General features: G+C 36.9%; 1 protein-coding gene across 1 annotated transcript; it reads right to left on the bottom strand.

Moving 5' to 3' along the window:
- Positions 1 to 13,477: 13,477 nt before the first annotated feature.
- Positions 13,478 to 14,878, bottom strand: LOC141562353 (tripartite motif-containing protein 43-like). Its single transcript, XM_074302384.1, has one exon. The coding sequence runs from the start codon at positions 14,876 to 14,878 to the stop codon at positions 13,478 to 13,480; it is 1,401 nt and encodes a 466-aa protein (XP_074158485.1).
- Positions 14,879 to 16,278: the final 1,400 nt, after the last annotated feature.

Below are 16,278 nucleotides of genomic sequence, written 5' to 3'. Positions count from 1 at the left end.
TTAGAACTACCTTAACTTCTGTGCAAAGGCTCTTTACTCATGCTGCCCTTTTATTGGAGAAAAAACTTGGTAGATGATTCATCCCTCTTCATAGCAATTCTAAAATGGATAATTCTGGCATAGAATTCTTCAAACACTTTATCTTGGGACTTAGCCTCAATAAAGAATCCTCTTAATACAATATCCTCAGCTTGAACTCTTCCAAATATATGGGCAAGGTATTTCTTCTCTGAGAAGCCAGGGACAATTGTGACAGCCCTTTTTTTTTTTTTTTTTTTTTTTTTTTTTTCTCTTCAGACAAGTTGTAGTCATTGCATCTCTCTGTCAGATTATATCCTATGAAAAGGAAAAGATTTCAGTCCAAAAGAAAGGATTTCAATATCCTTAGTGAGAGGAAGACCTTACTTGAATTCTATAGCATTCCTTCTATGGATAACCAGAACATTTAGTATCTTGGGAGGAAGAATTTTCAGTAAATAATTATGCTATGGTTAGGAAATGGAACTGCAATCTTAGCTGAGGACTAGATCTTTCTTTTTCAAGCATTTCCTTTTATTCTAATACACCCCCATATCTGTTTAGATGAAATCTGTTTGTAGGATAATAAAGGTTTCAAGGGAGAGGTGAAGGTAGTATTTTAGTCTTTGTGGCTTTTAAGTAACGCAAAATGGCCCAGTAAGTCATGTGAATTCTTTCTCCTTATAGTAAAGATCAGAATAGCTCCAATTATAAGAATAATTTTTTAAATTTGGAATGCCCAGATTTCTCCAGTTCTCATGAATTAAATTATGCCTTCATTACCTAAGTCTACATTAGATGCTCTTAATAAATTCATGGGACAGTACAATTAGTTAAATGTCAAGTTCTATAGTGTCTTTAATCTCTCAAAGTAAATTGTTTCATCAATGTCACCAGCTTTTATTTCCCCAAATTTTGTCACTTCTGTACTCCATCATGTTGAGAAGAAATAATGAAAGGAAATTATATCTCCATCTGTCTATTGACCTGGGGCCATAAGTTCTTGAGATGCAGACAAATATTCTCCCAATATTTGAAGGTTTTATGTCTTAACACAGATCTTTCTGCGGAATCTCTTCATTTCACAGGGCTGTCAAGGCCTGAGTATCTAATAAAGTCTTATCTCCAAGGAGCCACTTTCTAGTTGTATATCATAAGTTCCTGGATTTTGATTTCATTTCTAAAATATAGTCTAAGATAATAGATATGGAAGAGATCTTATAGAAGTCAGCACAACATAACTTCCTCTTACCAGGTAGAAATGAAAGAAGTTAGAAAATGAGCTTTCTAAGAGTACAAAGAAAGCGTAAGGAATGGAAAATGGTTTACACCTCTGATTTACAAACATCTTTCTCTTTGGACAACTATATCCTTCAGTACCTAGCCTTTCTTCTTTATCTTATATAATTTGGGAAAGAGGCACATGGTGATTCCTTACTAAAAATCATTCTCTACAGAGACCCTTAGGGAATTTCTCCTCTTATTTCCTCTTGTTTTCTGCTTTTCATCAATGAGTAAGAGTTGATAAGAATTTCCTATGCCCCAATGCCCTGCAACTTAGAAGCTCAGCAGTAAGGTCTATGACTATGAGTATGACTATGACACCAGGATGGCAATCCAGCATACGGTCCCAGTGCATGACTTGCTGGAGCAGCTTCAGTCTTGTCCCCGGTCATGGCTGCAAAATGACCAATATGTACAAAAAATATTCATAGCAGCTCTCAAGACAAAAATAATTGGAAATTGGAGGGATGGCCACTTGTGATACAATATTATCATTCTATGTGAAATGATTGAGCAGATGCACACAGGAGAGAAAAAAAAACCATCTCGAAATTCTTTATGAACAACGTGAAATATAATTTATAAAAAAGAATAGCAATGTCTATCTTTGTTATTCTCAGTAGAGCATCATCCACACTATTCCAAAGACTTAGGATAAAAAATCATATCCATACCCAAAGAAGAAACTGATATATCTGAATAAAGCATCTATCTCTCATCCTCCTCTCTCTCTCTCTCTCTCTCTCTCTCTCTCTCTCTCTCTCTCTCTCTCTCTCTTTCTCTCTCTCTCTCTCTCTCTCTCTCTCTCTCTCTCTCTCTCTCTCTCTCTCTCTCTCTCATTATTTAATTTTTCTTGAGGATTTTATTTAATGAGGTAAAAGATCTATGTTATTCTTTCACAACTTTGAGAAGATGTTTTGGCATAACTCACATGTGATTTCTTAATTGTGGGTGAGGATAAGGAAGAGTGCCTAGAACTTAAAAACATTTTTAACATTTGTTTTATAGATGTTTAATATTACTAGGGGGGAATTATTAAGTAAATAAATACCTAAGTCTGATAATAAGAACATGCCTGCCTGACTGGAAATGAATCAGAAATATGTGTCTAAGCTCTCCAGTCTTCCTCAACATCTTTGCCCTCCATGTATTCTAGGCTGCAGTGACAATGGCCTCCTTGTACTCAGAGAGGCTCTTCTATCCACACATTTCTTTATCACTGGAATTCTTTTAATGCTAGGAACTCACTTTGTCCTTGTCACTACCTGATGAGTTCCCAACATCCTTCCAACTCCAGATAAAATCCTCCAATCTATGAGCAGTGTTTTCCCAATTTTTTTTTCATGTTAGTCTCTTCTTCCTCTTGATTATACTCAATTTAATTCGTATATCTCTTGGCCAAACATGTCTCTTTTCATGTTTTCTTTTTCATTAATCTGAGAGATCATTAAGGGCTGAGGCTTATTCTGTCTTTTAATTTCTCCCCACCAATTGTCACAGTACTTAAAATATAGGAAAAGCTTAATATGTGATTATTACTATGGGAGATGATGGTGGAAGGATCATGTAATTCAGTATTTTCCAAGTACTCTTTCAAGGCCACTTTGTGATCAATTCATACTATTGCTTAGCAAACTCTTTACTTCTCAAAGTCTATTTATCAAATGTGTCCTATCCGGTTAATCCCCTTTTCCCTTAAAATCTCATTTTTCTGTTTTGATTGATGAAGGAGTCTTAAGACTGGGAAACAAATCAGAAAGCTGAACCAAGATGGCAGGGATAGATGTCATCTCCAATGAGAGACAACTTAAGACTTAACTCTAGATTTCAGGTCAGAAGATATTAGTTTGATTCAAATTTCTGAACTCATTTGATCACAAAAGAGAGAAAAGGACTCATACGTGTAAAAATATTTTTGCATCTCCCTTTGTGTGGTAAGAAACTTGGAATTCAGTAGATGCCCCTCAATTGGGGAATTACCTACTTAGTTATGATATATAAATGTAATTTAATATTATTGTTCTCTAAGTTATTATATACAAGGTGATTTCAGTAAAGCCTGGAAAGACTTACATGAGGGGCAGCTAGGTGGTGTAGAAAATAGAGCAAAGCCTTGAACTCAAGAGCATCTGAATTCAAATCTGGCCTCAGGTACTTAACACTTCCTCAGTGTGTGACCCTGGACAAGTCACAACCCCAATTGCCTCAGCAAAAAAAAAAAAAGAAAGAAAGAAAGAAAGAAAACATACAGGAAATGATGCTAAGTGAAGTGAACAGAATCATGAGAACATTATACAGTGTAAGAACAAGATTATGTGCTAATCAACTGTGATAACCTTGGCTCTTTTCACTAATGAGTTATTTTAAGGCAATGCCAGGAAACTTGTGATGGAAAGTTCAATCCACATTCAGAGAGGAAAAAAAAGGCTGAATATGATGTAAGCATAGTATTTTCACCTTTGTGTTATTGTTTGGCTTCTGGTTTTGTTTTGTTTTTCCCCTTTGAATCTGCTTTTTTTGCTCAATATGATGAATATGGAAACATGTTTAGAGAAATTGCACCTGTATTGCAATTTACCCTATATTGAATTGCTTGCTGTTTTAGGGAGAGGAAAAGGGAAAGGAAAAGGAGAAAAATCTGGTACACAAAATCTTGCAAAAATTAATGTTGGAAATTATATGTATATGGAAAAAGAAAATACCATTAAATGATTAATAATAATAATAATAATAATAATAAAGTGGATATTCACTTAAGTGCTGAAAAAAATTTAATTCCTTAGTGACATGTGATAAGTGAGATATTACTTATGAACCTCCATTTCCTCACTTTCCAGACAAGTCAATTAAGTCTGAGAGGCTTTTAATGAAAATTATCTGTGATTGGGGATATTCAACATATTATTGAGGGAGGTATCTTGATACTTACATTCCATACCACAGCCCAGACCAGAAGTTGCTCCTTCTCTTTTAATACACTTTTCTGAACTATTTTGATCTTTCTGTGAAAGATTTCCATCTTTTTCTACATCTTCTCTTGTAAAGAAAGAGGAATAAGCAGTTAGGAAATTTCTTTTCTCAGCCTGAGTTCTGTGACCTAATTGAAACTAAGAAACTCAATAACCCTGATAAGCTGGTACTTTTTCATTGATTTGTTAGGAAGAGTCACCAAAGGAAAGACTGTTAGGTTCTTACCAAGTGCTAAGTCAGTACTTGACAATTCTCTAGTTCCAGCCATGACTGGGAGTTGTACTTGTGAATTTCTGGGGAAGAGCTTGCATGCTTAGGAGGAGCAAGTTCATTGGTTGAAGTAATTTTTCCCAGAAGCCTTTGCATTATCCCACACCCATTCTCTGGGAGGATAAAAGAGGGAAGTCTCACTTTGGACCAGAGTTAACAGCAACTGTCTGGAGACAACAGTTCTCTACAGGAAGAAGAATCTGTCTGAGAGATTTGAGTTGACACAGCAGATCTCCTCCCAGAGAGCAAACAGCAGCTTCTGGAGACAACAGCACATTACAAAAGACCATGAACCCATTCTGACATAGCTTATCACTTAGATCTGAATACTGTTAATGCAGAAACAACGAAATTGTGCATGGACAATCAGTGCCATTCCTGAAGGAGTAGGGTCTTATTCCTATCACAGAACAGCTTCTGGTCTTCCCTGTGTATCTCACATATGCCTTCCCCTTCAGGGTACATGGCAATATCAAATTGATGATCTCTTAACTGAGAAAATTCCCAGCATGTAGTACAACAAGAAGATGGAGAGGTATTTTTCCTTAAGCAAGACATGCAGATTATATGTCCACATTCAGCTGTGATTAGCTTAATGACTTCATTCAAGCAGTTAACACAAAGACCCTCTTGTACTGCATCAACCATGATTCTGAAGAGAGAAAATGAGGCAGTGTAAGAATACTTCTACTCCTTCATTTCTGAAGTTTTAAAAAGCACATTTCAAGAACACCATAGCAAGCAAAATCATAATTGATGATATCCCCCATAAACCTGGAGAAAGTCTTTAACAGGTATAGACTCCATCACTTAGAAAGATAGACACAATAATATGTAATAACATCTAGTTTCACCTTAGACATTTATGATGCATTTCATACTTTTTTTTTTTTTTTTTTTTTTTGGTCCACACAAAACCCCCATCAAGTACATGAAATTGTCTGCATAGTGGATAGGGAACCTCAGGATGAGAGGCCAAGTGAGTTGCTCAGAACCAGAAAAGCTCTCCTATTTCCAAAGCTGTATGAGATAATTTTGATACTCTTATTCAAATCAATCAGTATTTAATCAATTTGTTGTGATTTTTATGATTATCAGTGATTGTATTAGTGAATCAAACAGAATGATTAATTCAAGTTGCTGTTAGGATAAGAATTAATCCTCCTTGAAGATTATATTTATTATGTTTCTCAATTACCTTCCTTTTGTTAGTAATGTAATAGCATGTAATTGTTGCATTGATCCCCTCCTTGACTTAGGAAAGGCTGTAATAAGATTCACTTGCTAGTGCAATAGCTCTCCCTCCTATGAACCACTTCTGACCATTCCCTACTGATCTTTATTTCCAGCTCACAACTTCCTTAGACTGTAGGCTAGCATTGGTCAAACCCTAGGGACTCATGTCTTGTAGAATCTCCTGAGATGTTGTTGAAAGGGTCTTAGGACCTTTGGATCACCTGGAATTTATGACCTGTGAAGAGGTCATGACATAATTATGATTGGTAGACATCCCTAAGATTTCACCCCCTTCTGGAATTGAGAGAGCAGTAAATTGTAATGTCTCCTTATTTTAGGAGTATATAAAAGTAGTTAGCACCCAAGAGGAGGGGCCTCTGATAGTGAGGAAGATCTTAGATCCAATTAAATTTAGGGCCTCTGGATTCACTAATGAATTGATCATGCTTGGAGTTTTCCATTACTTTTGTAATTTTCTGGCTTACAACAACTAATAATCAATCAACATTTATTAAGTGTCTGCCATGTGCCAATTACTGTGCTAGAAATTTTACAAATATCACCTCACTTGATCAGCACAATGAATGAGACTTAGGGGATACTATTTCTGTAATAATACAGTCAAGGAAACTGAGGCAAAGAGGTTTACTAACTTGCTCAGAATGAAACAACTAAATAAATATCTGAGGCTGGATATTGAAAGTAGGTCTTCCTGATTCCATTCCAGTGCTGTACCAATTATGCCACTTATATAATAAAATGATAGGCATAATAAGTAATAATAGCAATAAATAATAATGAAAGAAATATTCTGTTACAAAGGGATAATAAGAAATTTGGATTCAGAAACTATGCTCAAATTCTAGTACTGAATTTGGTCATCACTTTAAAAAAAAACTCTTCCGGTCTGTTTCTCTCTATGTAAAATGAAATGATGAAATTAGATGAACTCTAAGGTTCCCAGCACTTTCTAAATTGGTCTTCAGTAACAACAAAAATTTTCCTCAGAGGGACACCTACCTGGGATATCCTCTGGAGCCTCTAAGCATGTGAATTCCAGTTTGGGAATGTCTTAAACTAGAGCAGCACACAACATCAAAGTGAGTAGGGGCTGGAGCTTAAGTTTTCCCCATACACTTCCCTACCCTCATAATCTGTATGTACTGGGATACAGCCTTTGTAAAATATAAGGGACTTTGTCATCCCCCCCCCAAAAAAAAAAAAAAAAAAAAAAACTTTTGTTAGTTATTATCCTGTTATTCCCCATTTCTCTTAGGCAGACTTTGAATCTCAGTGTTTACTCATCAATCAATCAATCAATCAATCAACTGACTACTTATTCAATGATTACTAAGCTTTAGGTTTTGTCAAAGTCTTGAGTGATTCAGAACAATACAGAATCATGATCCCACTCTTCAAAGAGTTCACTACTAGGAAAGAGAACTTGAAAACCAATCCACTCTACCAAATACTTGAGGAATAGCCATAACTGTGAAAATGGGTTGGGGGAAACAACTGCCAATGATATCAGGCAGAGGTTCATTTGAACTGAAAGATTTATTTTCAGGGAAAAAAAGAGGAAATTTCACCTGGAAAATTATTTCCTTAGCACCTAAGAGTAATTAGGAAGTAATTACCAATTCAGGTCTTTTTAAATTAAAGAGCTTTCTTTTCTTTTAGTCAAGAGTTATTGCATGTGCCCCAGTCATGGCAGAGATCCTACTATCTGTATAAATTAATTGAAATACACATTTTGGAAAATCAATATATTTTGTGGATGAGAGATCAGGAAATGGCATCCATGGTGGCTCCAGACTGCCCCAACAAAAGAATCTAAAGTTTTGGACTTGCCAAGTTACTCTCTCACCCAGATGAATGGGATTCTTTGTTGTTCAATCATTTTTAGTGATATCTAACTCTTTTTGACCCCATTTGAAGTTTCCTTGGCAAAAATACTGGAGTGGTTTCGGTATTTGCTTCTCCAGCTCATTTTATAGGAGATGAAATAACAGGTTTTAGTGACTTGCCCGGGATTGTAAAGCTAATAAGATTCTAGGGCCACATTTGAACTCAGATGAGAACTCTTCTGGACTCCAAACCAGGCAGTCTGTGCACTGTACCACCTCGATCCCATTCCCTTTTATCACTTCCTCAGCAATAAGTCTCCTCTGACCCACTCCAGTACTCTATTTCTTTAGGCTAATTGGTTCTACATCTCCATCCAAAAATATATAGTGTTTGGAGATCTTTGAGGCCTCTTGAAGTCTGTTCCTCTCAAGAATTCCTATAGCAATCATAGAATTAGAGTACCAAGGCTCTTTCTAATTCTGCACTACAAGGAAAAATGATAGGATCACTATTTGACTGAATTTGATGATACTCTGTCTTTGTACCCTTTCATCTATGACTGACTGAGAATAACATTTCTTCATCTATGTCTATGGATTCTTGATACTTTAGATCCATTTGGGGGCATAATTATAAATGTCTACTTGAGTAACTAACTCACACCTCCACCAGTAGTGTCAGTTCATCTATCTTCTCCCAGATGTTTCAGCATTGTCCATTTTTTCTATCTCTTCTGATCTTTGCCAATTAATTGGGTATGAGTTTCTATCTTTGAGTTCATTTGGTTATCATTGGCTTGGAGAATACTTTCTTTAAGGAATGGTAGTTTCTAAAGTATATTTGAAAACTGATCCTGGGAGAAATTCAGATCGCTAGGTGGACAAGGGAAGATACTAATCCTATCCTTTTAGCAAGCTGACTTTCTCCACTTCTTCTGACATAGATTAGGAAAGAACCCATGAACATGAATTCTTTCTCTCTTCTCCCTTTGCTGGGTTCAGAAGACTCATTCCCAAATTTTTATAGTATAATGTGGTGAACTATACCTCTCAACCTCAATGACTGCCATATTGTGATGGACATTTTTGCATTCCTGTCTCAGAAATGAAGTTTTTAATAGGAAAACTTACCTTTCTTTTTTCTCCTGGGATCTTTTCTTCAGCTTCCACTGGTCTGCCTTTCCTCTCTGTGTTCAGGAAAAGGAAACTCTTGAGTCTGTCTCCTCTTAGGCCTTTCATATACTGCTAAGCACATTCATGAAGCCCCTCCTTCTTTCAAGGTGTGAATTCTCCTGACCTCCAAAGCCAAGAATAAACTCATATGTGACAGCCATTTTCCCAGAGGTATGAACTCCATGGTGCTCACTGTTAATGCAATCACAAGAATGTGAATTTCAGGAAGTAGCAGAACCATGCTTTTGGCAGAGAGGTAATCCGGGATAATCTAATAATGAATTGAATTCTCATCTTATGCTGGACCAGGTGAATTTCCACCTTGTGTTGGGAGGGACTGAAATTCAAAGGAAGTATCCTGAGTGAATCATAAAAAAAAGGTTTTTTATTTAGAAATCTTAATTTCCTTTTCTGAATTTCAGAGTTGATTCTATTTGTTAGGAACCATGGGGGAAATGTTTCAGTGAGAATGAAATGCTGCAGCGTGGTTTAATCCAACAGTAATGATGAAGTACATAGACAACTGGCCCCCTTTGATTCTTTGAGGGCTATTAAGGAGGTGTTCCAAATTCAGCCTTAGGTATATTCAGAAATTTAGATATTCAGTGTGAATTTGAGATCTACTCAGTTAGAATGTAGTTTCAGTTTACTGATCTGCTAATTTTGCACATTGCAGTTGTTGTTTTTTTTTTTAATTTTATTCTGAACATAAGGGGGGAAAAGGAAGAAAGGATTTACATAAAAATCCTTTAAAATGTATAATAAAGTTATCTGGTAATTCTCTTTTTTTTCACTTTTTTCTTCTTTCCACTCTCCCATCCTGGAGATGGCTACCATTAGGCATAAATATGTTTATGGTATGTGTGTTTGTGTTTGCATGAATGTATATACCTACACCATCCTTATAATTTTATTTATCAGTTCTTTATCTGTGTGCAGATGACATCTTCCTTTATATCTCATTTGCAGTTAACTTGGGAATTTATCATAGTCAAAAAGTGTCTCACAGTTTTTCTTAAAACAATATTTTGTTACTGTGTACAGCGTCCTTTTGGCTCTCCTCATTTCATGCATCTTTATTTCTTTCTATATTTTACTAAGATCATTGAGCTCATCATTTGTTTTATCGTAGCAGTATTGTATCACAATCACACACTATAACCTGTTCAGCTATTCCCCAAATGATGGACTTCTCTGCAGTTTCCAGTCCTGTGCTGCCAAAAAGAACTGCTAAAATTATTTCAGAACATCTATATTATTTTCCTTTTTCTCTTACCATCTTTTCATTTAATCAACAGAGGTATTAGTGTTATTGCTGGGCGAAAGGGTATACACGGTTTTAGAACAGTGAGCAAAATTTCAGATTGTTCTTCACAATTGTTGGATTACTGCACAATTCTTCCAGTAGTGAATTCTTGTCCCACATGCCCTCCAACATTTATTGCTTTCTTCTTCATTCAGTTCATAAAATTTTATTAATGAAAAAAAAAAGTTAAAGAAGGAGGTTTGGCAGTAATAGATTTCAAATGTTATGATTTGGATGTAATTATCAGATTTGTTTACGGAAAAGAAGATCAGTGGAAGAAAATAGACATATACTTTATATTAATAATTAAAGTCATCTTGTTTTTGTTACATCTGAAAACTTAAGATTTGGGAATCAGAACTCGCTCTTTGCCACATTGCAATTTATTCTAAGTTCTAAAATGACTATCTGGAGAAAGTGAGTTTTAAGCTACATTAAAAAGAGTTGGTTTTTTAAACTCAGAAACTACTTGCTTGGGCCTTGTAGCAAGTGAGAAGGATCAGCTGACAGGACTAAAGATGATAGTGGAGTCTTCTCAAATATAAGGGAGAGGACATTCTAAAAATCTAGCATTTTCAACTGCTCCGATTAGAAGATGAAATTCAAAGAGGAGGGAATTCCTGGAAAAGGAAAACACTTAGTATTCTGCTGATGAGCATTCATGGAGAGTTCTTTTTTTTAAGAATTGTACATAAGGAGAGATAAAGTGTGATGGCACATATGGAGAGATGGCTTTTGCATCAAGAACACCTAGATTCATGTCACATCTCAAACATTTCCTGATTGTGCCAGAGAAACAACTTTCTTACAACCATTTATTCCACCAAACATGACAAATGGTAAAAGAGGAAAGAACTTTCCCCTCTTGTACTTCAAGTGTCTAAGCTTCTTCTTGCATGAAGCCAGAAATGCCTATTCCAAAGGTTAACTCTGTGCAAAGTTGAAAAATGTGTTTTTGTTTATGGGAAAGAAGAAGCAGGACAGAATCACTGGAGTGTAAGTTCATGGAAGGGAGTAATGTAAAATAAGTAAAAACACAAAAACTAAAAAGACAGAAAGAGACCAGGTTGTGAAGAACTTAAATACTAAGCAGAATACTTTGTATTTAAATATGAGCTTAATTTACAATAACCTAAAATTGGATACAAGAAAGAGTTGTAAAAAGATACTTCTTCCACCCTCTTTTCCAGAGTAGAGTAATAGAAATGTGGAGCAATGTTTATAATATCTTGAAGACAATTAATACTGAGTTCTATCATTTGATTATTAATATTACTTTTTAATCCACCTTTCCCCCCTATTTTGCCAAAACCCCATCTCTTAGCCAAGCTCAAAAGAATACTTCTCCTGTCTAGCTCCTCAAAGTATGTATTTATTAATCAGTTTAAAGTGGGTACCCTTGCTTTGGTTTCCTTGTTAATTAAAAAGACAAAAACTATCTTTTTCTGGTTTCTCGCCAGGAGACAACTGTACTATCCTTGCTTCTCCCTTTGAAATTTGGTTGTGGCTTGATCTCCAAGGGAAAGACCAAACAGGGGTTTGGAATGGTTATACTTTCCAGGGAAGATTTATTAGATGCAGTTGAAACCCAGCTAGCAATGAGTATTCCATTACTGGCAGAGGGTGACTTGATCATCTGTACTTTAATGTCACACTACCTGCCAATCTACCAATCAGCATTGTCTTATCTTTGATAAAATAGGTCCTAATACTGTACTGGCAGATCAATGAGAAGGAAAACATACCTAAGTTTAGAAAGTCCTGTTGGCCCTGAATGTCTCTATTTATTGAGAGACAGAAGTCAATGTCTCAGTGTTTTGATTACTGCTAGTCTAGTAATAAACTGGTCATGCTCAGAGTTTTACCTACCAGTGTCACCCATCTTACAAATAGTTTACACATGGCTGTTATAAAATTGTAAAAATGTCTTGTCCTGCAGAAAAAAATTGCCTTTGTTGTAATTTTATTCACCAAAAGATGACATCAGTACATTGCTTAACTTTGTTGAAGAGACCACTCCCCTATATCCCACCTCTACCTATACTTCCCCTTTTGATTTTGCCTCATAAAGATGTGTTTTCTAGGAGTCAGAGAAGCAAAGAAAGTACAGAAGATTCTAAAACAAAGTGATGTATATTTCTTATCTTATACAGAAGCCCAAATGGGAAGACTTCCCATTATTTCCTGAAACTCTTCTTTTCATCCTTTTTAAAAAAATGTTTCAAGTGGATTCTATTGCATCTTGAGACCATAATGTGTATAGTCCTTCTCTAAATGATACATATCCCTTTGATTTCCAGCTTCTTCCCCAAATAAAAAAATATTCCCAGCATATTTGTGTAAGTGATTTCTTTTCCTTATTCTTTGATGTTTTTGTTTCAGTCTTTATTTTGGTCGATAACACCTATTCACCAACTGCCTGTCATTTCAGTTGGAATAAAATTTTAAATTCTAATTTTTATTCTGATCCATAAGATATCCAGTCAAATGGACTAAGGTAGAAAACATTACTTTCCAGCATGACACTAGGACTTATGAATTGAGAAATTCTTCAACAAATTGTAATTTGTGAGCAAGATTTACTGGGATTGCTGATAGTAAAAAAGGATTTTTATTTTTTATTTATTTGTTTGTTTTTTTCCCGGAATCCATATTAGCACTGATTTCCTTCTCACATCAGTTTTCTGGAGTCCATTATACCCCAAAGTTCTTTAGGGTGGCAACAATAATATGACTTGAATTTTTGTAATGTATGAAGCCAATTAAAAACAATTAGTGGAAGGGGCAGAGCCAAGAAGGGGCAGAGAGAAACCGGGGAAGCTGTTTGTAGATTCCTTAAAATTCTTTAGATTCCTTGAAGAGATGAAGATAATTTTAGAAAAGTTAAATTCATTGTAACAAATAACTTTGCCAAGAAAACAGAACTTGACACAAAGGAAAGAAATACACACAAAAAAAAGATACAAATAAGCACACCAAAAGCTAGAATTCATTTCATATTTTTATTAAATGGGTCAAAAGCAAAGTTAACAGTAATTCAAGTGGCATAGGAGTGGAAAAGGTTGAAATCCATGGCTTTCAAAGAACTTTGACAAATTCTAGGAAGAGTATAAAAACCACAGTCCTCATGTGTGTTGTTAATTTTTTTTTCTTTTAACTGCTGAAAAAGAATTGATATATTGTAGTTTCATAGAATCCATTGAAAATAAGAAGGCACAACATACTTGGAAATAGTCTTCTTCAGCTTGCAGGGTTAAAGGCAAGCCATCTAGAAGTTGGTGATGCTCCTTCTCTTGCAGGCAAAGTTTGGAAATGGAAAAACACCAGCCGGGGAGCCTAGTGGTGGGCTGAGAATTCCTCCGTGGAGAAATGCTCAGAGAGATGAATAGCAGCAAGAAGAAAGATGAGAATCCACTGCACAGAGATTCATGGGAGCAGGCTTTGTTCCTTGGAGTGGGGGACCAGGAGAAAACATGGGTCTAACAGGGGCTACAAATGAAATATCAGGTAACTGATAAATAAGAGAACTCTGCAGAACATTGTAAAAGGCCAGATTGCCAGTTTTATATTCCAAGTATACTCCAATCCGGGGAATAGAACCTTTCAGTTTGTGATTCAGGGATCCAGGATAAGATTGCAAATATTGTCCATCTTCCTTCTTGACACATCTCAGGAAAAAGACAAGGGCACATTTAATTATTCTCCCGGGACTTTTTATCCTCAAGTAGGTTGTGTGAATCCCCAGTGTCCACTGAGGCAGCTGTGTCACATCCACCTCCCAGTACTGTAAGCCTGAGGTGAAGGCCTGCTCAGCAAGGACCATGGGAAGATCAGAATCATCACCAGGGTGGGTGTCCACCTGCCAGCCTTCTCCAGCTCTTACACTCTTCAGATCCTCAGCCACAATCAGGCAGGGACTGGCTGATGCGGGATCCAACCTGAGGTCCACTCTGAATTGGTTGAGGGTCTCTATCGTGCCAGAGATAGGACACACTCTTACCTCTGGGATGAGAGCCTTGGCCCTTTGGGACAATGCTGACTTGCTCCTTTCCAGCAACTCCTTGACATCCCGGAGCAGATCCAGATTGGGTTGGGAGTCTGCTTCCTGTAGATCTAGCATGAGGTCCTGAAGGGTGCTGCTTTCCTGGGATAGTCTCTCCTTCTTGTTCTTTTTTTCTTGATCCATCCTTTCCAGATAATGATATAACTCATCCCGCATGAGGGAATCCCGTTTCCGGTATTCTTTGCTGATCATCTCCTCCCAGTCAATAACAGGTCTCTTTTCCTTAACAAGAAGTTTCTTAGTTTCCTTAAAGTACTTCTGCAAGCATCTTTGCAGGTGCTGGATCTTCTTCCTGCAATTGGATGCAGCTTCTTCTACAGGACAGTGCCTGTGAGCCCCATGCTCTGGGGCTTGACAACATCTTAGACAGAGCACGGTCTGGTCGTCTTCACAAAAGTACTCCAAGACTTCTTTGTGAATGGCACAGCGCCTCTGTCCTCCAGTACTCTGTAACAGCTGGGACCTGAGCTGTTTGCCCAGTTTAGTGAGCTCTGCTAGGCTCCCATTGATGAACAGGAAGCCTCTGACTTGAGTCATTTGTCTGCATTCAGGGCAAGAGAAAGCTGTAGCTGCTGACCTTGGGAGACATGCTCGGCAAAAGCTGTGCCCACACCCGATGGTGACTGGCTCACAGAAGTAGTTCCCACAGATGGGACACGTGATCTGGCTCTGCAATTGCTGAAACATTTCCATAGCAGCAGCAGCAGCCATTCTCCTCTCTCCACTTGCTTCTGTTCTGGAGCAGCTGAGATGAAGAGCCTTCACTTCTATTCAAAGCAGTGCTTCTGAGCAGAAGAAGGCTCTCCTTTTATAGCAGGTAGCCCCACCCCTCTAGAGCCTCCTTGGCAAGGTGTGAATTCCCCTGTCCCAGAATTCTGAAGTTCTACCTGAGAACTCTTCCCAGTTGACAGAACCCTGAGGACCTCAGAGTTCACACTTTTAGTTGGCTCCTTTGAATGTTTGGATTTCACCATCCTGATGGTTCCCCTATCTTTTAGGAAGAAGCCTCTGAAAACAGGGAGCTTCAGATAAATGAATTTTACAATCTGATTTGTGCAGGAGTCCCATGTAAACACAAGGATCCATAAGTACCTTCTCTCCTTTACCCTGCCATACCCAATCACTTCCAAGTCTCTCCAAGAATCCTCTGCATCTCTCCCTTCAGTCCAGTTATGGAGAATCACAGAATGTGAGATGAGAAATCCTCCGCCATGGTCATTTAGTGCAAGGAAACCATGCTCATGATTAGGGCCATCTCTGTGATCCAAGAAATGGCTGCCCATGGCTAAAACACACTGTCAGATCAACATAATGGAAGCCAAAATACAAACAAGGATCAAGAGTCAAAGAGTAGAACAGTTCTTTAATGTTCTTAATCAGTATATGCAAGTTCAACTTCTTTGAAAGAGTTATCTGCTTCTGGAAAGCATTTCTTCATAGGAATTCTTCCCTAGGGTACTGTCTTTGAGCATCATCCCAAAACTGTCCAGTTTGATCTAATTAACTCTGAAATATATCTAGGCAAATCAGCCATACAGTATCCTTAGGGCCTTATTTTTAGGACAGATTTGCAGACACATTTATACCAGTAGATCTGGTTTTCCAGATGCCAAGAGATTTTATTGCTGAATAAATCTTCTAGAAATATATCCTTGTAGAAATTTAAAAGGATCTTAAGAAAATCTAATCACGTTAAGAAAATCTAATCACGTTGACTGTTCTGCCACCTGAAAGATAAAATTACTAATGTAAACAAAGGTTGGATCTTCTAAGTATATCGATTTCTTAAGCAACAAGCTTAAGCCTCAATCTCCAAAACATGAGAAGATAGACTTTTATAAATTAAAAGCAATTAATTAAATAAAATCAATTAATTAAGAAAAGAATTCAATATTAGGTGATCAGATTTCTAATGTAAGGACAGATTAGGGCCTGTCCAAGTTGTAAGGATGAGAGAAAGCAATGCAATTCCCTTAATTCATATGAAGAGGTGTCCTACTCCCAAATATCTATATTCAATCAAAGAACATGGAAAGAATAACTGATTCATCAGTAAGTTTCAGGTTTCAGATAAGATATATGGGTTGTTTGAGGTATGCAATTGTGAGAAA

The sequence above is a fragment of the Sminthopsis crassicaudata genome, chromosome 3 (assembly GCF_048593235.1).
Source record: "Sminthopsis crassicaudata isolate SCR6 chromosome 3, ASM4859323v1, whole genome shotgun sequence".
In the NCBI taxonomy this organism is placed as follows: Eukaryota; Metazoa; Chordata; class Mammalia; order Dasyuromorphia; family Dasyuridae; genus Sminthopsis; species Sminthopsis crassicaudata.
Note: the sequence above shows the minus strand (reverse complement) of the source record. Positions and strands in the feature narration are given on the sequence as shown.